General features: G+C 34.9%; 1 protein-coding gene and 1 non-coding gene across 15 annotated transcripts in view; one reads left to right on the plus strand and one right to left on the minus strand.

Annotated features, from left to right (window-relative positions):
- FERRY3 (FERRY endosomal RAB5 effector complex subunit 3) overlaps nucleotides 1–21,739 on the minus strand; it is a 41,173-nt gene that overhangs the window by 2,429 nt on the left and 17,005 nt on the right. For all 14 annotated transcript variants that reach the window (XM_078338491.1, XM_078338493.1, XM_035258393.3 and 11 more), the window contains 5 exons: nucleotides 20,847–20,975; nucleotides 15,180–15,254; nucleotides 9,984–10,186; nucleotides 1,177–1,234; nucleotides 524–591 (listed from right to left, as the gene is read on the minus strand). In XM_078338491.1, coding sequence (XP_078194617.1) covers nucleotides 524–591; nucleotides 1,177–1,234; nucleotides 9,984–10,186; nucleotides 15,180–15,254; nucleotides 20,847–20,975 — 533 coding nt within the window. The remainder of the gene's footprint in view (nucleotides 1–523; nucleotides 592–1,176; nucleotides 1,235–9,983; nucleotides 10,187–15,179; nucleotides 15,255–20,846; nucleotides 20,976–21,739) is intronic.
- LOC118144548 (U5 spliceosomal RNA) lies at nucleotides 19,765–19,881 on the plus strand. The gene has a single exon (XR_004729317.1). It is a non-coding gene; the product is annotated as a U5 spliceosomal RNA (small nuclear RNA).

The raw sequence follows: 21,739 nt of genomic DNA on the forward strand, positions 1-21,739 counted from the left end.
ATATGGAGTGCAATATGTGAAAATTATCTTGCATGACTGATGTAACTGCATGGCTATGGACAAGGGCTGTTTTTCTGGCTCCATCTTCAGAGAACTTATGTCGTTTCTGTCAAATATTAAGTTTGATGAGTAGAAAAACCTCTAGATAATACTGGTGTAAATCAGTAATAAAATACCACTGATTTTGCCAAGTTCTTCACAGAATACAAAATCAGTCTCCGCTAATGGCCTTATTGATGAACCCTTTGTAATCGATATAATACAAATGTGGAGAAAAACAAAGGAATGATGAGTCAAGTTTTGTCTGGGGGTTAAATAACACATCCCTTGAGCGGTAGATGCTGATACCTTTGACAACAGACTAAGTGCCTTTATAACATCCAAATACTTCTCCCCTTAAAAAACAGAAAGTGATTAGCATTTCATGTTGTATTTAGGATTTTAGGGCAGGATGCCTAGCTGTATCTGTGAGAAATCTAATAAAAGAGATTAAATTGGGGTGAGATCTACATAGATAACATACCTGTGGCACTAGAAATTGCACTGTCCTTGAAATTCCTCCATCCCATGAAGCCATTTCCATCATAAAACCTAAAATAGAAAAATAGATGTTGCTGTATTACAAGCTCTGGCCTTCAAACCTACCAGTCACTTACTGACGTAAACTGAATTTTCATTGTAAGGCTTCATGTCTTGACTTTTTAGGCAGCCATTTGCCTGTAGGATACGCTATGCCTAAAGGGCAGATTAATGTCTGCAATCCCTAATTCTTCACACCAGAGAGGTGTAACAGAGTTCTGTCAGCACGCCCTTATTTATGATTTCTCAAATCAAATTTAGTCTCCATACAATGAAGCTAAGACAGGTTATTAAAAGTTAATAAATATGTGGCTCTATTTTTTTTTTCTAAGAGAATAAAGGAAATAGAGAGCAAGCTGACAGCAGAACAAAATATAGTGTCCAAATATCCTTGTATTTCAAAGGGGCTGGATACTTATTTTGTGACTATAAAAATAAAAATAAAAAGGCCTATTATAAAATATTTGCTTGCTAAACTATCTAACTGAGGCACTAGATTGCAGGGGTATCTTTCACATTCTTTCTTCTGGGTCACTCTACTTTCAATATTTGGGAGGAAATATAGGTGGTGGTTGTCAGAGATAAGATTATGCTCACCTTTGACACACTTGAACACAAGTTCCGCTCTCCTTAAGCACCAGGGTATAGTCATTTCCTAAAAACAGAAATAAAACAAAAGATATGTTTTTAACAGAACTTCGTATAAAAAATAAAGTCAGATCTTTATTTATCTATAATGTTGACTATCCACGATGTTGTAAATGGATTTAGGTAACTATTTGCTAATCCCAACTGGATTTCCTCTAGTTTTTAGGCATGTAACTTCTTCCGGCTCTTAGACTATACTTGTGGAATACAAATTAATTTAATAAGCCCTACAAATATAATTTAAAAATAAACATATCCTTATTTTTTCTGGATAATTCTAAAGGCAAATATAAATGACATAGGAACTCTACTACTTGAAATGTTAGCATGAATAATTCTATTAAAATGTGTATTTGCATAAGCAATAACATATTTTTACTGTATGGTATGTTATTACAAATGAATGGAAATAAACAAATGCCCCATCTAAGCCACCTAACAAATGCATTCATTTTTCTGTGTTCCTTTCTAATCTTCATTCACCAAAACATTTATAATTTTCCGTAGTTTGACTGGAGTGTATGCCATTTTAAAATCTATTCCTCTTCACAAACATCAGGAATGTTTTTCCCTAAGTCTTCATAAGTATAACTATAAAACGTAGATTATTTCATTATTGTGATTCTCAAACTTTGTGGGTCTCAGGATCTTTCGTACTCTTAAATATTAGCCTGGTGCAATGGTGCACATTTGTAGTCCCAGCTATTTGGGAGGCTAATGAAGGAGGATTCCTTCTTTATGTAGATTTTTTATGTAGATTATATCTTTTGATAATTATTGCATTAGGGATTAAAGCCAAGAAAACATTAATTTCATTTAAAAACAATGATAAACCCATTCATATTAACCTAAATAACATTTTTTATGAAAAATAACTATTTTCCAAAACAAAAAAGTTTTAGTATGAGTAATCATGTTTTAAATTTCTACAAATCTCATTAAAGCCTAGCCTAACAGAAGACATCTGGATTCTTATAGCTGTCTCTGCATTCAATCTATTATACTATCACACAGCATGTAGCTTCTGAAAAACTCACTGGACACTTGTGCAAGAATAATGGAAAAGACGAATGATGTCTTCCTTACCAACTACTCAGTCTTTCATCTTTTCTAAGCAGGCTTCCACCCCTATCACTCAACTGAAAATTCTTTATGTGAGATCATCAATGATTATTAATTACCAAACCTTTTCTCAGTCTTATTCTAATTGACCTTCCTGTTGTAATTCATATACTTAATGACCACTCCCTTTCTTTATGATATTTTCCCCCCTCTGCCCTGGGGATGATGTATCATCAAATTATTTCAGTTCTTCACCTATCTCTGATGGTCTTTGTGACCTCATGGCTAGCTACTGCTATGCTTCCTATCTAGAGTCCTGAATTCTAGTATTTCCCCTCTAAACCACTACTTTTGGCTATTTTAAGTACATTTCTGATTACATTATACTCCTGTTTTAAGAACTTAAAATTGCTTCCTACTGTCTCACACATAATATGTAAGCCTTTCTTTTACTATTTAAGGCTACATACTTTAAAGCCAAAGCTACTTTAAGTTTCTGTGGCTTTTAAATTTTTAAAAATGAAGGTTTCATTCAAGTATATCTGCTCACATTTGCCTAAACATGGTCTGCCATGCCTGTCACCCACCTCCCTCCATTTTTCCTCAATCTGTTTCTTCTACCTACAATGCCCTTCTCAGTAATTCCATCCATTGAACCTGATCTTCATTCTTCAATGTCCAGACAGTATCACCTATTACAGCATTTCCTATTTTTCCAGCTACAAATACACCTCCATTTTCTGAACTCCCAATGTACTTTACTGTTCTCTTATCTCAATGCTCACATTTTATCCTGTCGTTTTTGGGGAGGAGGCCAGAGGAATGGGCAGAAGGATGGGATTTATTCTTTTTCTTCTTTATTAAGTTACGTGCTCTCTGAAGGTAGAAGCCACTTTTTATTCACCTTTATTACCTTTATAATGCCTTCTATAATACTGAGCATATATGTGCATGAAAACATAGGTTGATTGAATTAGCTTTTATCCATGGACATTTAAAGAGTGTGACTTTCTTTGTAGCCAGAAATAGAGTTTAATAGAAAACTACTTTTAAATTGTGTCTGGTCTAGTTTTTTAGTTGGCTAAAAAGGAAAGAATTTTCTTGGGTTAGGTCCTGAAAGTTTCTAAAAATTCACTAGAATTTTCTGATATTCAACTAAGTTATGTTTATAACACTTTGGTTTCAAAGTTCACAGAAAGAAGAGGATTTCCTTGTAACTGCAAAGGCAACTATAAAAGAGCTACAGTGGTCTTATGGAGTACACACATGCATGGAGGGACAAGTGTTTGGTTTTTTGTCTTACTTTCTCCTAGTTAAAAGATTATGTATAGAGAGAACAAGGCGACTAAGAAATGTCTACTACAGCTACGGAGCAATGCTGATGGCTCTAAAAACTACAATAATAATGTCTTACGTTTACATGGAACTTTACAACATACATAATCTCACAGAAATAACCTTTATAAATTAAAAAAAAAAAAAAGACGCCACCAAAAAAAAAAAAAAAATGATGCCCAGAGAAGTTCATGGAATTGCTCGAGGTCATGTGAAAGCCTGAGGCTTCAATTTTCATTTTCTCAACAGTATCTTTTGATGAGCTAAGGTTTTGAATTTTAGAATGTAATATTCTTCTTTTATGGCTTATGCTTTTGTGGTATAACAAATTTTAACCTGCTTAATCTGATGTCATCAGGATTTTCTTTTATGTTTTCCTCTAGAAGCTTTATAATATTAGTTCTTCTGCTTAGGTCATTAAACCATTTAAAATTAATTTTTATATATTATATAATATAAGGGTTAAGACTGTTTTTCTATATGATCCAATTGTTTCAACAACACTGAAAAGATTATCCTTTCTCCCACTGCATTGCCTTGGCATCTTTGCCGGAAACCAAATCACCATATATGTATGAATTTATATCTGGATGCTTTCTTCTGTTTTCTGATCCATAGTCCATTCTTTTGCCACTATCACATTGCATTGATTACTATAATTTTATAGCAAGTCTTGAAATTAGTTAGTGTAAGTTCTTTAACTTTGTTATTTTTCAAAATTGATTCGGCTGTTTCAGGTCCTGTGCATTTCCATATACATTTTAGAATTAGCTTGTCAAAATCTCAAAATTACCTTATAAGAATTCTGATCGGGATTTAAATCTATAGATCAATTTTAGGAGAACTATTATCCTGACAATATTGAGTCTTCCAATCCATGAAAATAGTATACATTTCCATTTATTTAGGTCTTTTAACATTTCTCTCAGCAATGTTTTGTAGTTGCTAGGTCACTTTACATAACATCTTTTTACTTGAAGGCATTTTAAGCTTGTCTTCAGTTCTTTAAACACAGCGTCAACTATTGTATGATCTGTGTTGTATAATACCAGTGCTTCAAGTCTTTGTGCATCTGTTTTCATGTTTAGTTGTTTCTGCTGACTCTCATTCATGGTATCTAATTTCATTAAGGACCTACTTATTCACTTACGTTAAACATTTTATTCAAGAACCATATGTAGGAATAAATACTATTGTATAACTAAGTATTTGCATCATCTTAAAATATTACTCTAACACCAATCATTTTTGAAATACTATGCTAGTAATCAGAATCAAGGAATTAGTACTATTTATACTGTTTTAATGAAACACTCATTTTTAAATACAAAAAAGCATTTTCTGACAGTAACTTGTCTTATAATCTAGAATTCACTGACATCTATGATTAGCCTTGAATTATTTCAGGCTAAGGTCAAATCTAAGTACTTGCTAGTCACATGAGGATGACTAATGTAAATTGTAAGCATAGAGCTTATTGAAGAGCTGGTTTTGAACACCAACAAACAGAATATATATTATTCCAATGCATTAAAATCAAAATACTAATGGTAATAATGAAAGATGGTAGCACAAGTTAAGGGATGGGGATAAATGGTAGGTAGGGGAAAAGTAATCAAGTTCATTGTCCCACTTGTCCAAAGATCATCACCATTTTACTGATTAATACCCCGCTTTCTTGCTTTTTGTATATGTGTGCTTAACCACATGGTCTAGAGCAAATATTTGTGATACAAATTAAGAACTTCACACTTTTTGGAATGATGTGAATTAATGACAAAGTTTCATCAATGCTATTTAGAGAATATACCAAAATATCAATTTGTGGTAGAACCCCAGCACATCTTTGAAGTGATGGACACTGTTTAAAAAGAAATTTAAATCTCAGATGATATAAACTCTCATATTCAGTATACTTTAACTTAATGCCACTTAGCAGCATATTACTCTAAGAGGAAACTAGACAGCTACCTGTATGTGCATGTGCATGCTCACACACACACACACACACACACACACACACACACACGCCTGAGTTGTTTTCAAATCTTCCATGTGCCTCCATAGAGATTCCATCATAAGCTTAAGAGAGATACTTGCAAGGTTTTTTTAATCCTGTCATTTTGTCTCTGATTAAAACCAGCACCTAAAAAGAATGGCTTTGGGTGCTTAGAAAAGGTAAACTGTAAGCTTTAGAAGTCAATAAAGTCATGAGAAGAACAACTTATTGAATGTCATGAGTTGTGGTCAGCAGTTTCACAAGGAGCTTACTTCTGGAAACAAATCTTAGTATATATGATATAGTAGATGATATAGACAACATTATGCTGTCTCTACATAGACAGCATAGAAAGTTTTTGATCATGAATTCTAAATAATGGAAAACTGACTACATCTTAGTGACATGCCTGTGAGAGTGCACTGTTAGAGAAATCCAGTGAAGCTGAAAGGAGGATGTAAAACACTAGACTTTATAACAAGCAAAAAATTGGGCCCTAGTCCAGGTATAGTGGCTCACGCCTGTAATCCTAGCACTTTGGGAAGCCAAGACAGGCAGATCACAGGGTCAGGAGTTCGAGACCAGTCTGGCCAACATGGTGAAACCCCATCTCCACTAAAAACACAAAAATTAGCTGAACATGGTAGCAGGTACCTATAATCCCAGCTATTTGGGAGGCTGAGGCAGGACAATTGCTTGAACCCGGGAGGCAGAAGTGGCAGTGAACTGAGATCGCATCACTGCACTCCAGCCTAGGTGACAGAGCAAGACTCTGTCTCAAGAAAAAAAAAAAAATTGGACCCTACTGTCACACTTTAGATGATAAGTGTACAGAAGAGATTCTAAACCTATGAAAATGAAATTAAAATATCCATTCTGACTATAATTGAGATAATACCTTCTATCTAAAGCTAACTGTTACTCAACATGAATCCTCTCATTAGGGTAAGGTTGAACTGCAGTTACTCAGTATGTACTTTTAAGTCTTCACTGTTTGTCTTGGAATTTAGACACAAGAATTATTATCTGAGTTCATGTACCAATGGGGAATATTCCAAGATTATTCTTTACTTCTCAAGTACATGCCTCTGAGGTACCTGAAACACTGTGCTAATAAGTTTCACAGCTATTATCAAAAGAGGAGAAATAGTTTGGCTTTATTTCTTATTTTTCACATTCAGTATAACAGCACAGGTACCACCACTTTGAAAACCTATTTGGCATATCTACCAAAGCTAAACGTAAATGTACCCTGAGACCTAAGCATTCTATCCCTAAGTATATTCTCAAAAGAAATGTCAAAAGGTGTCAACTGGAATGTTCATAGTAATACTACTCATAATAATAAAAATCTGGAAAAATTACCCAAGTGTCCATAAATAGAACGTATAAATAACTAGTCACATGATGAAATAATATATAACAGTAACAATGAACAATCTATAACCATGCACAATATTACGGATAGATCTCACAACATACTATTGAAGGAAAGAAGACAGATATAAGATTAAGAGCAAAAGCAAGCCCAACGAATCCATAATTTTTGAGATAAAAACAGTGGTTACCCTTGAGGAGGGAGTGTGGTTTAAAGTTGAAAGGGAGGTGGCTGCTGGGGTGCTGGTCATGTTCTGCTTCATGATCTGCACATTTGTTATATGGGTGTTCAGTCTACAAAGATTTGAGCTGTATACCTATGCGTACTTTTCTATACGTATGTTATACTCCAATATAAAAGTTAAAAACAAACATCTGTATGTGTGCTATACTCCAATATAAAAGTGAAAAACAACAAAATCCTCATTAGTAACAACAGTTACAAAACTAAATAATTTGGTAAGCCCAAATTATTCAACAAGTTAACAGAAATAATAAAAGGAAGTTGAGAATTCAGTATTCTTGGCTTGTAGCTTCATTCCACAAGATGGACTCCAATAAGACAGTATCTTCAGAGCACAAAGATCTATTGAAATAAAACTGTTACGCCTTTCTTCTTGCTGATAGGTTATTTTTCCTTTTTTCTTTTTAAACTGCAATTAATTTCGATAGCCCTTTTATCTATCACAGGACATGGGCTGTTTCAGTCATCTTCATTATCATCTTGCACACACTAAAACATGGTTAACTGAGTGTCTAACGACTCTGTTATAAGAGGAAAAGGACACCTGAAATGCTTTGGAATCCTTGCCCCAAAGCTAAAACCAATATTTACCTCTATATCCTGTGTAGTGTTATCTGAGTTTAGAAACTTCTTGACCTGAATGGATGTTTAAATACAACAAATGGGAGAATCATAGCTCAATATACTTTTGTGAATTAAACTGGACACTTGGGAAACAAACTTAATGTTCTGCAGCTGGCCTTCCCAATTTAAAACATGTAACTTTTGTAACATTGTGGGAGAAGGAAAGCTAGTAGTATCAGATGTCTGGAAGTAAATCTGAACTTAGTGACTTTTGGAAACACTGTTTTTGAGGTCGTTTCCCACCTACATATAACCATTTTTATAAAGTGGTTAACCAGGAGTCCAGCTGCAGGAATGTTTGGATGAATTCCTTGTGGTGGGAATTCATCATAAACTTTGTTACTCCCCAAAGACCCTTTTATAGATAGACTAGTTAGTGATGATGACTTAACAATAGCTAAAAATTCCTGATGGAGCTAAAACTTTATAAAGCTATAGTGGGGGAAAAAAATGTTTATCCATCTCTCTTGATACCATATTAGGATGACTGAGGCTACAGAAGTGAATAGAATGAGAAATTAGAAAGTCTGATGAAGCTTTCATAGGATAATGCTGGAATTCTCCTAATCAAAACAACCAAGAACCTAGTAAAAATATATCAGCATAGATTATAAGTGGGAAATCATTTAAAATCACCCTGTCTCAGAAGGAAAGGAATTATTTTTTTGTGTTTATAAAGCAGCAGTCCCCAACCTTTTTGACACCAGAAACCAGATTTGTGGAAGACAATTTTTCCACAGACTGTGGGGGTGGGGGTGAGGGTGGGGATAGTAGGGATGGTTTCAAGATGATACTGTTCCACCTCAGATCACCAGGCATTACATTCTCATAAGGAGCACACACCTTAGATCCCTTGCATGCATAGTTCACAATAGGGTTCGTGCTCCTATGAGAATCCAATGTGGCTGCTGATCTGTCAGGAGGCAGAGCTCAGGTGGTAATGCTCATCCTTCAACCCTCACCTCCTGCTGTGGGGCAGGTCCTTGGCCTAGTGCTTTGGAACCCCTGTTATACAGGATATGAAATTTAAAATGAGGCCTCCTGCAATATAATGAGTCTAAGTGAGAACTTAGTCTAAAAAGTAAAACATAAACTCTTTTACACTGTCCTTTAAAATACAGCATTTTTCTTTTGGTAAATAACTGTTTATAATCAATAATCAAACTTCCTTCCTGACATTCACAATCTCCACTTCCCAGTTAGCAATTTTTTAAAGAAACACAGTTTCACTGTGTTGCTCAGGTTGGTCTTGAACTCTGGGCTAAAACAATCTTCCTGCCTCAGTCCTTGGAATAGCTGGGACTACAGGTGTCAATTTTGCTTTTTAAAAAAATGCCTCCTCAAAATAAGCAGGCACAGAGTTGCTATGAGTCCTTCATCACCAAGTTAAGCACTGGCTCTCCTAGGACTTGTCTGGACCCGTTTGATTTGAGACACATTTGTTTCTCCAGACTATGTGAAATTGAATTCTAGTCTTTATATTATTTCTACAATGTATGCCTTCTAACCAGTTTCTATGTGGGTGAAGGAAGAAGAAAACCAGTCATGGAAAGAGACTGTTAAAAATTAAATTATAATACATAACAAAATGGATGAATGATTATGCTGTATCTTAATTGCAGAACTGTATTATCTAAAAAGAATCCTTGAGAAAATGTTAAACCAAGGATGGCTTCTTCCAGTTATCTAGCATATCTTTCCATTACCTATTAATAGATACTTAGAAAATGCAAACTAATTTTCATGGCAGCCTAAGCCAAATACATACATGTATGTAAATCTAATGCTACTTATAGGAAAAAAGAAGAAGGAGGGGGAAGAGGAGAGGGAAGACAGGGAAGAGGAGGAGAAAGAGGTGTAGGGACACATGCCTTATCCAAAACTAAATATTATTTTGATTTTCTAGTTTACTTACTACAGGACAATGCTATAGCTCTCTGAACATATATGGTTAAGGATTATTCACTGTTTTGTATTATAGTTTACTCAATTCTATTAACCATACAGGAGATGCAAAAATTCATTAGTTTAAAAAAAGTGCCTTTAAAATGGATTATTATATAATATTAAGGGTTAACATATTCATAAAATTATAGGATTTTTCTATTTGCTTACCTCTGACATATCATGTACCAGCAAGAGAGGAATGCTTATTGTTGTGATGTCATGGGTACAGCAAACTTTGAGTATATTTCGGAGTCCCATAATGGCAGGATCACGAGCAGTGATGTTTCCCGATTTCACGTGGTCATCCACACAAAGATGGAAAGCAACGTGGATTTCTGAGAGATTAGAATGCCGTGTAATATAAAATTCTCCTGTGAACAATAAATACAATCATGATTATCAAAGGCCTAAGTCACATTCATCAATGGGCTTTATTAATAACTGTGATGGGTAATCAATGTGTTGAACTACTGGGGTATATCGCAAACATTTACCAGGCTCAGGAAGCAACTGTGATTACTGCTCCTTAATTTCTTGAAGAGAAGCTAATGAAAATAAGAGACAATAGTCAATTTTGCAATAGGTTCATAAATTGGTATGAAGTGACCACCAAGTAGTAAATAAATCAAATGAGAACTCATCTTTATTTTCATGTATATACCTAAAATGTCCTTTTGTATTTATATATTTTTTGAGATGGAGTCTCGCTCTGTTGCCAGGCTGGAGTGCAGTGGTGTGATCTCAGCTCACTGCAACCTTCAACTCCCTGGTTCAAGTGATTCTCCTGCCTCAGCCTCCCAAGTAGCTGGGATTACAGGTGTTTGCCACCACCATGCCCGGTCAATTTTTGTATTTTTAGTAGCGGCGGGGTTTCACCATGTTGGCCAGGATCGTCTCCATCTCCTGACCTCATAATTCACCCTGCTCAGCCTCCCAAAGTGCTGGGATTACAGATGTGAACCACCACGCCTGGCCTAAAATGTCGAATTTAACATGTAAAAAAGATTACTTGTTTTTTCCATGCCCTAAATCTGCTCTTCCTCCTCTCTACTTGTAAGACCAACCTGTTCAGTTAGTTGCTAGGACAGAAAGATAGGTGTCCTTAATTCCTTTGCTTTCCCTCAATGCCTATCACCCCATCCACAATCCAATCTACCACCAACTATTTTCGGTTCTAACTACAGAATCGCCCAAATCTGAGTATTCCTTTATTGGTGTTAACCCAGTTCACGCTACTGTAATTTTTCACCTGGGTTTTTGTAATATTCTCTTAACTGATCTCCTTACTCCCTGCTTGCCCACCTACAAACCAATTCTTCATGCAGCTACGACTTAAATATAAATCATACTATATTCCTCCCCTACTTAAAATCATCCAACAGGCTCATACTGTAGTATTCAGAAAAAAATCCAAACTCTCTATCATGGTTTAGAACAAGGGTCCCCCATGGACTGGTACCGGGCCATCACCTGTTAAGAATCGGGCTGCATAGCAGGAGGTGAGCAGCCAGCAAGTGAGTGAAGCTTCATCTGTATTTACAGCCGCTCCTCACTGCTTGCATTACCACCTGAGTTCCACCTCCTTTCAGATCAGTGGCGGCATTTGATTCTCACAGGAGCATGAACCCTATTGTGAACTGTGCATGTGAGGGATTTAGGTTGCATGCTCCTTATGAGACCTTAATCCCTGATGATCTGTCACTATCTCCCATCAACCCCAGATGGGACCATCCAGTTGCAGAAAAACAGGCTCAGGGCTCCGACTAATTTGATATTATGGTGACTTGTGTAATTATTTCATTATACCTTACAATGTAATAATAACAGAAATAAAGTATCACAATAAATTTAATGTACCTGGATTATCCTCAAACCTTCCCAACCCATGGTCTGTGGTAAAACTGTCTTCCAAGAAACTGGTCTCTGGCGCTGGTGCCCAAAAGTTTGGGGACCACTGGTCTAGAAGGCCTAGATGACTTGAACCCTGCCTCTCTCTCCAGTATCTTCTTGTCTCATTCTCTTTCCTCACTCCAGTTACACAGGCTTTTGTTCAGTTCTTCAAGCATGCAGAGCTTGTTCCCAAGTCAGGGCTGCTGCCTGGAGGGCTTTTCTCCAAGATTCTCAGATGGCTGACTTCCTTTCATCAATCACATCTCAGATCAAAAGTCACCTCCTCAGAAAAGTCTTCCTTGACTTCTTATCTACTAATGGTCTCCTCCACCCTTTACTCTTTCACCTTATTCGGTTTTATTCTTTTCTTAGCACTTTTGTGTACATACTATTTTAAAGAGCCCACTGTGTATGTGACATGATTACAGAGATTTTAACTAACTTGCTAAATATTCTATCTCTAGCAAGTGGAACAGCACCTGGCATGTGGAAGGTACTCAATAAATATTTGTTGAATGAATAAGTATTTTAGGCTGAACGCTGGAGCAGTCTATCTCAAACATTGAAGTAAAATCCATGCTTCCTACCATCACTCTTTTTTTTTACGTAGCCCCACAAACTAAGAAAAATCTCATCAGCTTTTATTTTCTGTAGTTCCTATCAATATAGAGAAACAAAACAGAAAACATAGAAAGGATATGTTCTTACCAATACATATACCTCACTGGAAATTCTGATAGGCCTTCTGGGAAAGGTCTGCCTATCTCTACTCTCCCACTCTTAACCTTTGCCCTCCCAAATTCCACTCCCCCTTGTGTCAACATCATTATCTTAGGATCTAATTATAAACATACAGTATACTTAAAATACTTAATATACTTTAGCCCCATGGTTAACATTTCTAGTTAGTAGTGTGTATCAGCTGTATCCTCAGATGCCTCTGACAGGTCCCAGGCAAAGATCTTTTTATTTTTTATTTTAACTTGAACAAGATAAAGGAATTAGATAAACAGAGAAGGAAATTAAAGGACAGCAACAGATACATCACAATAAACTGGACAAAGTGAAAGTAAGAAAGAAAACTGGTGAGGAATAGTTTAGTTATAATTTTCCAGGAAGGCAGCAAAAGACAGACTGCTCATCAGAAACTCGGTGGACTATATGAGACAATATCCTTCTGGGCCCAGTGAAGTGTATTACCTTCTAAACTCCTACTGATAATTCAGATGATGGAAGTCATAGCTTTAGATATGGGCCATGATCCAGGAGTGTGGCAGAATGACTTGGTGAACAAGTCAGGTGCTCCTAATCCCCAAATTGGCACTGCTTTCTTTGACCTTAAATGACTTGTTTCTTGGCCTGATTTTACCCATTAATAAAATGGGGTCATGGGGCTGGCAGTAGTAATCAAATTAATATGATATAGTAGAAAAAGGACTAGATTGGATGTTAAGAAGATCTGATTTCTAGCACTTACTGACTGAGTGATCTTAGGCAAATCAATTCAACTTATTGATCCTCTGTTACTTAGTGTATGAGATGGGAAAAATAATGCTGACTGCTTTCCTTACAAGGTTATTATGAGAATTGGATTACACAAACTGTAAATACTTAAATCATGGTTAAGTCAACTATGACTGGCTTACAAATATATAAATAAAACTATTTTTCTTTGTAATTTAAAAGTTACATTAATTTTTGATTTAGATATTTTTTCATCTCCTGTAAACATCCTGGTTGTGTAGGTATACTTTAATTAAATGGAAATTAAGATGCTATTATCTCTAACTGAATACTTTATATTACTTTTCTAACTCAGACTTATGATATATCCTTCTGATTTGGTACTAATACAGAGAAAAAGTATACAAATAAGACAGTCCATGTTATGTTCTGTGATACAAACATTATTAAGGGTCAGCAGAGTGAATTACATCAGAAAGAGGATTGAGAGACTGAATTTCCAGTTGTTAAAAAAACCTATAGGCTTTTTCCAAAAAATACTAGGGAAGGAAATACAAATACCAACAAAGAGTTATGTTTAAAAATCAGACAGACATTGGTTCTTCCAGAGTAGTAATAAGACTGACACATTTTTAGAAAGACACAAAATATGAATGGTTTAAATTATGGATCTATGAAGAAAAATACAATAAATACTTCATTGAATGTATTTTTAGATGAAGAGGAAGATGGTTTCCTATTCCACACAGTGGAGGAAACAACACCTGGTGATTCTAACATTACTCACTAAGGTAAAATAACTGAAGGTGGGAGGAAATTTCAAGGCTGATGACCACAGGCTAATGGACAGGGCCTGACAAGATGAATACCAGATATGAGTATAGTATTTGCTTAGATTAAATGTAATGTGTTGAGTGACACACGTGTGTGTGTGTGTATCTCCACTGTCAAATGTGACCTACATGTCAAAGATCTGGGGGAGAAAATTACCTTAAAGGAGAAAAAAAACTATCAAGAGATGGTTATTTCTGAAACTGTAAAATTTATCACTTAGTTAAAAAATTTTATAATATATACAAATAGTCCTTGTTATGCTCCATGATACAAACACTAAGGGTCATCAGAGTGAATTCAATCAGAAGATTGAGAAACTGAATTTCCAGTTGTTAAGCAACATATCTAGAATAATAAAGGAAATAAAATGGAAAGCAGAAAAATGTAAGGGGAAATGAAAATAAAATTCTAAATGAGATGACCCACTTCCTTTATATTTAAATTCAACTGTTTATATCTCCATGTACTATTATTCATATTTTACTTGATCTTAGCTATATGGCTGAGAAGTATCTAGTTTATATTTCAGAGTAAAACATTTTTTTGGTTTATTTCTTAAGAAACTAAGAAATAATGTATAAGAGAAAATTTACAATAGCAAATAATAAAACAGGTAACTTTTTGAGCAATTTTTCTTTTATAGATCTAGAAAAAAAGTTAATACTAGTATAATATTAATAATTAAGTTTTAGGCCAGGCCCAGTGGTTCATGCCTGTAATCCCAGCACTTTGGGAAGCTGAGGCAGGAGGATCACTTGAGGTCAGGAGTTCAAGACCACTCTAGCCAACATGGTAAAACATCGTTTCTACTAAAAACACAAAAAAATTAATTGGGTATAGTGGCACAGGCCTGTAGTCCCAGCTACTCAGGAGGCTGAGGCAGGAGAATTGCCTGAACGTGGGTGGCAGAGGTTGCAGTGAGCTGAGATTGCGCCAATGTGCTCCAGAGCCTGGGCGACAGAGCAAGACTGTCTCAAAAAAACAAACAAACAAAAAATTAAGTTTTACACTGATGAACATCTGTGAAAGTGTATTATAGAGGTACAAAGTGTTGTTTTAAAGTGATTTAATGATGTGCTAAAATTAAAGATTTAAAACATAAATTCCTATGGTGTGCATTATAAAATGTTTTTTGGTGTAAGAAAATAATAATTTGAAATAAAAAAACATACTTACCAGGTAAAACATTTAAATAGTTCCTCTCAGCATTCTTAGTCTTATCGTCATTTCCTCCATTTTGGTTTCCAGAATCTATTCACAAGACAATGCAGTATGAAAGAACGTAACAACATACGAGAACATGTTACTATGACTGCTCCCAAAAGAATCACAGCAACAGCAAAAACTCTCTGAGGGCATCTATGTGCCAAGCATTCTGCTACATGCTTTACATGGATGAGCTCATTTAATTCTTACAAAACCTCTATAACCACAGCCCTGGGAGGTAAGTCCTACTACTACGTCCATTTTATGTATGAGGAGACAGAGGCTTGGCTAGGCTGACTAACTTAACAAAGCATGCACAGATAAGTGGTGGAGCCAGGTCTTGAATTCACATACTCAGATTCTCCTATGGTATTAACCACATGAGATGTGCCAGTATCTATTTTTCATCTGGGAGGTTCAGGGAACCAAGTTAATCACACATAAAATACCTTCATTAGGTAGCTGTGGTGTGGCCATCTTTATTTTTAGATTCTGAGTCACTGTTGTTGATACAACTTGTTCAGGACTACAGATACATGGCTAGTGGCATCAGGAATCACCGTATATTTAGCCCATTCCTGAAATTTATTTCCTACCTGACACTATGCACAATTATAACAGACAGGTGAAACTGTCTCACATGGAACTTTTTTCCAGCTATTTGACAGTTTCTCTTCTTTTTTGAAGGCATGCTATTTCTTAGAAGAATAAATCTTGGTAAAATAAGAAACATTATGTTGAACATACATTATAAAGATTGAATGCAAATTATTTTATATGTTTTAATAAAAGAGACATCTGAACTTTACAAGAATTGCATCAGACTCACAAATGCAAACTGAATATTAGCCTTCAAAGTAGCTATCTTTAAGAGGTTGCATATTTATTCCAATTAAAAACTATTTTGGAATCTATTTTGGAATGTCCTTCAGCATCAGAAAAATCACATGACAACAGACCTTCAAATGAATAAACTGCAAACATCAACATATTATAGTTTAAGAGAGATTTGAATAAAAGTAACAATATTTTTATCTAACGACTACTTTGATAAATTGATTTATAACATTGTATGTTGTAAATGCACATATGTTATAAATCAAGAGTCAGAGAGATAGGCACAGAGAGACACAAGGCTCTGTGTTGCTAGAATCTATATTTAATGAAGTACTCTTTCTAATTCAGAGCCATGTGGTTGATAGGCTTTGAATAAATAGCTAATCATAGCACAGATTACAAGAAACAATAAAGGACTCTAATCTTGTTCACATGGAGTATGAACAAATGGAAGCTCTGTTAAGTAAACAAGAGAGAACAGTTCATAGTCCATTTCCCTTTCATGTTTTCATGGCAATACCTTGTTTAGTAACAATAAGAAGATGGCTAGTTTTATTTTTTAAAAAGTATATAAAATGTGTATAAAAACAAATTTTGACTTTTTATCATGGACCACAGAAATATAAAGATGTTAATATAACAACTGTAATAAGAAAAGGAATGCAACGTCTTAGAATAAACAAGTCCTTGCAAATCAGGATGTAGACTTGCAGAATATGTAGGCGTGCACAGAAAAAGATGGAGAAGGTATTTTCACAAAGTTCTTCTATAACAACATGCAGCTTTCTTTAAGAAAGTCTTTTATAAACCTACTTGTATCACTGACTCACTGAAACCACAAAGTAGTTGCTTGAACAAGAACAAAATAAAACCATGATATACACGCAATGCTTTAGCCATATGTGGTTTAACAACTTCCCGTCATTTACTGCACACTTTCTCTCTCTCATAAATATACTTAGAATCCTCCTCCTCCTTCCACACCTGTCATAATCTCAATCTTCATGCTTTTACTCACTACTAAGAATAATGTTGAAATGTTTCTGATCACATCACTGCTAGTTTCAATGAGAAGGAAGCTGGTAGAAGAGTAAGAGGGTATACTGAGATTTTCTGAAAGGTTATGTTAGGATATACTTCTACAGTGATTGTCTAATACTTAGCTGGCTCTGTTACATGTAACACATATTGCCATAGCAAAGCCGTAACTACCTTTAGTGGGAATATAAACTGGCAGAAATGCTATACAGAGTAATTGCCAAGGCTATGAAATGTATAAATGTGTGTGTCCTTTAACCCAGGAATTTGTCTTTAGGAATCTCTTCTGTAGATATGCTTACTGCTCACACACATGCACAATTATTCATATGCAAAGTTATTTATCATTACTAGACATTATTGCTTATAATAACAAAAATAAGGAATAGATCGAATGTCTATTAGTAGGGGACTGATTAATAACAGGATATCCTGCAACGGACTACTATGAAACAGCATAAAAGTATGAGGACGGTCTTTATGGACTGATATAAAATGATCTCCAAGATAAATTACTCAGTGAAAAAGGCGAAGTACAGAATAGTGTATGCAGAAAGCTGCCATTTGTGTGAAAAAGGAAAATAAATACACACATACACTTGCTTATACATACATAAACATCTGTCTAGGAGGTACATGTGATAGCACCAGCTGCCTCTGAAGAGGGAAACTGGATGGCTAGAAAAAGAGTTAGAGACACTTTCACTGTATGCTCTTTTGTAGTTTGAATTGTGAATCTTGAGAATGTTTTATCTGTTTAAAAAATGGTTAAAAACATATAAACCATTTTTTTAAGAGTTTATTGAATAGATAAGGAAACTGTACTGAACCCTAGTCAAGTTATGACTAGATAGCCACATTCTAGCTATAGGAGAAAGGAAGGAATTCTATTATTTCTGGGAGTGAAAAAGATGGGAGAGGGGAACAAACAGCCTTCAGAAAGGTCTTCCTTATACCAAGAAAAGATATAATATCTCTCTGCAACTGTACAACACAACACTTATGCAGCTAAAGTACTATAATGGTTTCTTTTAAACACAGCAGGTGCAAACAAGGTAAGGAAAGAAAGAATAAAAGCATTCAAAGTACCAGAAGCAGATTTAAAGGTGCAAACATCCCCAATTTTAAAACTTGCCATGTTTTATTTCCTGGGCACCAACATCAGGTATTTATAAGAAATAATAAAATATTGGCCAGGTGCAGTGGCTAACACCTGTAATCCCAGCACTTTGGGAGGCTAAAGCGGGTGGATCACATGAGGCAAGGAGTTCGAAACCAGCCTGGCCAACATGGCAAAACCCCATCTCTACTAAATATACAAAAATTAGTTAGGCATGGGGTACACATCTGTAAACCCAGCTACTGAGGAGGCTGAGGCAAGAAAATTGCTTGAGCCTGGGAGGCAGAGGTTGTGGTGACTGAGATCGTGTCGCTGCACTTCAGCCTGGATGACAGAGTGAGACTCCGTCTCCAAAAAAAAAAAAAAAAAAAAAAAGAGAAATAATAAAATACTCTGTATACATTCAAGCCAGACAAGAGCATGTATTGTAACTTTATGTCTATGATATATGAAGTGTAAGAAAAACACACCTTAAAAATATTTGAAATGACTATTACCCTAATATTTAGGTCCCAACTAAAGAAACTTATGGTACCAATTTAATTTACAAAGAAACCACTCTTTAAATTTTCATTTTTCAATTAAAAACCGACTGAATTATTCTGTGATCCCAGCCAGATATTTTTCTTTTACCTCTCTTCCCTTAACCCTCTTCCTATGCATATAGAAAGCTTCTGAAGAAAGATGCCATTAACTCTTTCAATAGCTTTAAAAACCATTTCCAGAATGGACGCTTTTCAAAAAATTAAAAACAGAACTATCTTATGATCCAGCATCTCCAATTTAGGGTATATATCCAAAGGAAATGAAATCAGTATCGTAAAGAGTTATCTTCATTTTGGCATTATTTGCAATAATCAAGATACTAAAAACATACCTAAATGTACACACACACACACACACACACACAGAATATTATCCAGCCTTTAAAAAGAAAATCCTGCCATTTGCAGCAACCTGGATGGACCTGGAGGATGCTAAGTGAAATAAGCCAGACACAGAAAAACAAATATTATATCATCTCATTTACATGTGGAACCTAAAATAGTTGAACTCACATTGATATAGAGTAGGTGGTTACCAGGGCTGGGGTGGGGGGAAATGGGGAGATTTTGGTCAAGGGATACAAAGTTTCAGCCACATGGATGAATAAGTTCTGGAAATCTAATATATGACAATGTGATTATACTTAACAATATTCTAGTGTATACTTGAAATTCATTAAGAGGATAGATCTTAAGTGTTCTCACCATGGACACAAAAAAGTGGCAACTATCTGAGGTAATAACATCATTTGAAGTGATCATTTTACAGCATCTGTACACATTGAATCATCAGATTGTATACCTCAAATACATACAATCTTTAATTATCAAATACATGTCAATAAATTTAAAAAATTTTTCCTGTAAATTTCCTAAATAGAGAGAACGTTATGTTGTGAATAAATATAGAAAAACAGTCATTTAAGGATACAGTGATTTTTTTTAAAAAAAGAACCAAAAATAATTCATTTAACTGACTTGATGCTACTTAAGCCAGTCAAAGATATAACATACAATGCTCTGGTTTTTCTTCATAACAAATAAATCTTTTGCCTTTTACTAAAGATTTCCATGAAGAAGAACAATTATGAGTTTATAACCAAATTTTCTGAAGTCCTGCTTAGGCAGAGCTAAAAAAAAAAAAAAAAAGATAGACAAAAAGTACATATTTTGTGCTACCTTTTACTCTATGTTTCCAGTCCCCTCTGTAGTAATAACTGCGTTCACTTCAGAGATATAGAACCTAGACCAAAAGATCACCAACTTTCCACTGCGTACCTAATCTCAAGTATAACTACAGTACTGAAAATGAACAACAACTTTCACTAAGAACCTTGAAGAAAATCATCCCCCTAAAAAAGAAAATTGGGCACAGAGTTCAAGCTTCTAAAGATCTGGGTATATATCCCAAGGAATAGAAATCATTCTATATAAAGATGCATGCACGCACACGTTCATTGCAGCACTATTCACAATAGCAAAGACATGGAATCAAACCAAATACCCATCAACGATAGACTGGATAAAGAAAATGTGATATATATACACCATGGAATACTATGCAGGTATAAAAAGGAATGAGATCATATCCTTTGCAGGGACATGGATGGAGCCGGAAACTGTTATCCTCAGCAAACTAACGCAGGAACAGAAGACCAAGCACCACATGTTCTCACTTATAAATGGGAGCTGAATAATCAGAACACATGAACACATGAACACATGGTGGGGAACCACACACTGGGGCCTGCTGGAAGAAGGGAAGAGCATCAGGAAGAATAGCTAATAGATGCTGGGGTTAATACCTAGGTTATGGGTCAATCTGTGCAGCAAACCACCATGGCACACATTTACCTATGTAACAAACCTGCGTATCCTATGCATGTACCCTGGAACTTAAAACAAAAGTTGAAGGAAAAAAACAAAAATACATTTTGATGTTCTTTTTAAATAAAAAAATAACTAAAAAAAATCTTAAATTTTGTTTTTAATTTTCTTCTTCTATCTTCTATAGAATTTTCTATATGATCTTAATGATAATCGATGTGCTATTACATTGATTACAGACACAATATAATAAAAGTGAGTTTTACTCACCAAGTGATTCTTTCAACTTACTCCTGCGCTGGGTTCTAGCATAAAGGACCACCTGCTGAACAACTTCTAATTGCTCTTCAATTCGGGGAAAATGGAAGTCAGTGCATTCTTGGCAAACTGTGGCAAAATCTAAGGGACCCAAAACATTTACAAACTTCTAAATGTAAATATCAAATATTTAGTATTTACTTATAGACAAGAGATTTAGTAGAAACAGAAAATAATACAAGTATGATTTCTTATACTTGTCCTTTAAATAATTCCACCTTAAGTTAGGGTATAACAATTTTGTTTTAATTAGAAACTTAACCTCTCAATCACTCAAAAGAGTAAACAATTAAGAGACAAAGAAATGTTAATATAATTCTAGGTCTTCTTTAAATAATACTTTGATCATATTCTATCCCAAAAGGTGCTACAAAATATGAGAAGGTTTTTATATTTATGAAGGGAAATAAATTCTATTTAAGCTTCTTTCAAAAATAGGTATACATTTCATATATTTTATATATTTTACATCTTATATATTTAGAAACTTAGAAATAATCATAAAAAGTGAGTTGTACTAAGAGGGAAGGTAGAATTTTACCTAGCAAATTTAAGAGGTACGTTATTAAAAAAAAAATAGAGAGAGACAAACGGATGAGCTAAAAATCACCAAGCCAGGATTTGCTTCTAAACTGAAAACATGTGATTGTCCTTTTTGTTTTACCTTGTAATGAGATTTCTATAAGAACATTCTTTATAATATAATAGTATTTTAAGAAAAATAAATATCATGAAGCACTCTATCAGTGCTACAGTTTGAAATAAAGTAACTATGACTGGGTATGTCTTTTTGGTCCACTTGAATGTTAAGGTGACTAAAATTTTTTTCAGTTTCCCCATAATTC

This window comes from Callithrix jacchus, chromosome 9 (assembly GCF_049354715.1).
Source record: "Callithrix jacchus isolate 240 chromosome 9, calJac240_pri, whole genome shotgun sequence".
NCBI classification, from domain to species: domain Eukaryota; kingdom Metazoa; phylum Chordata; class Mammalia; order Primates; family Cebidae; genus Callithrix; species Callithrix jacchus.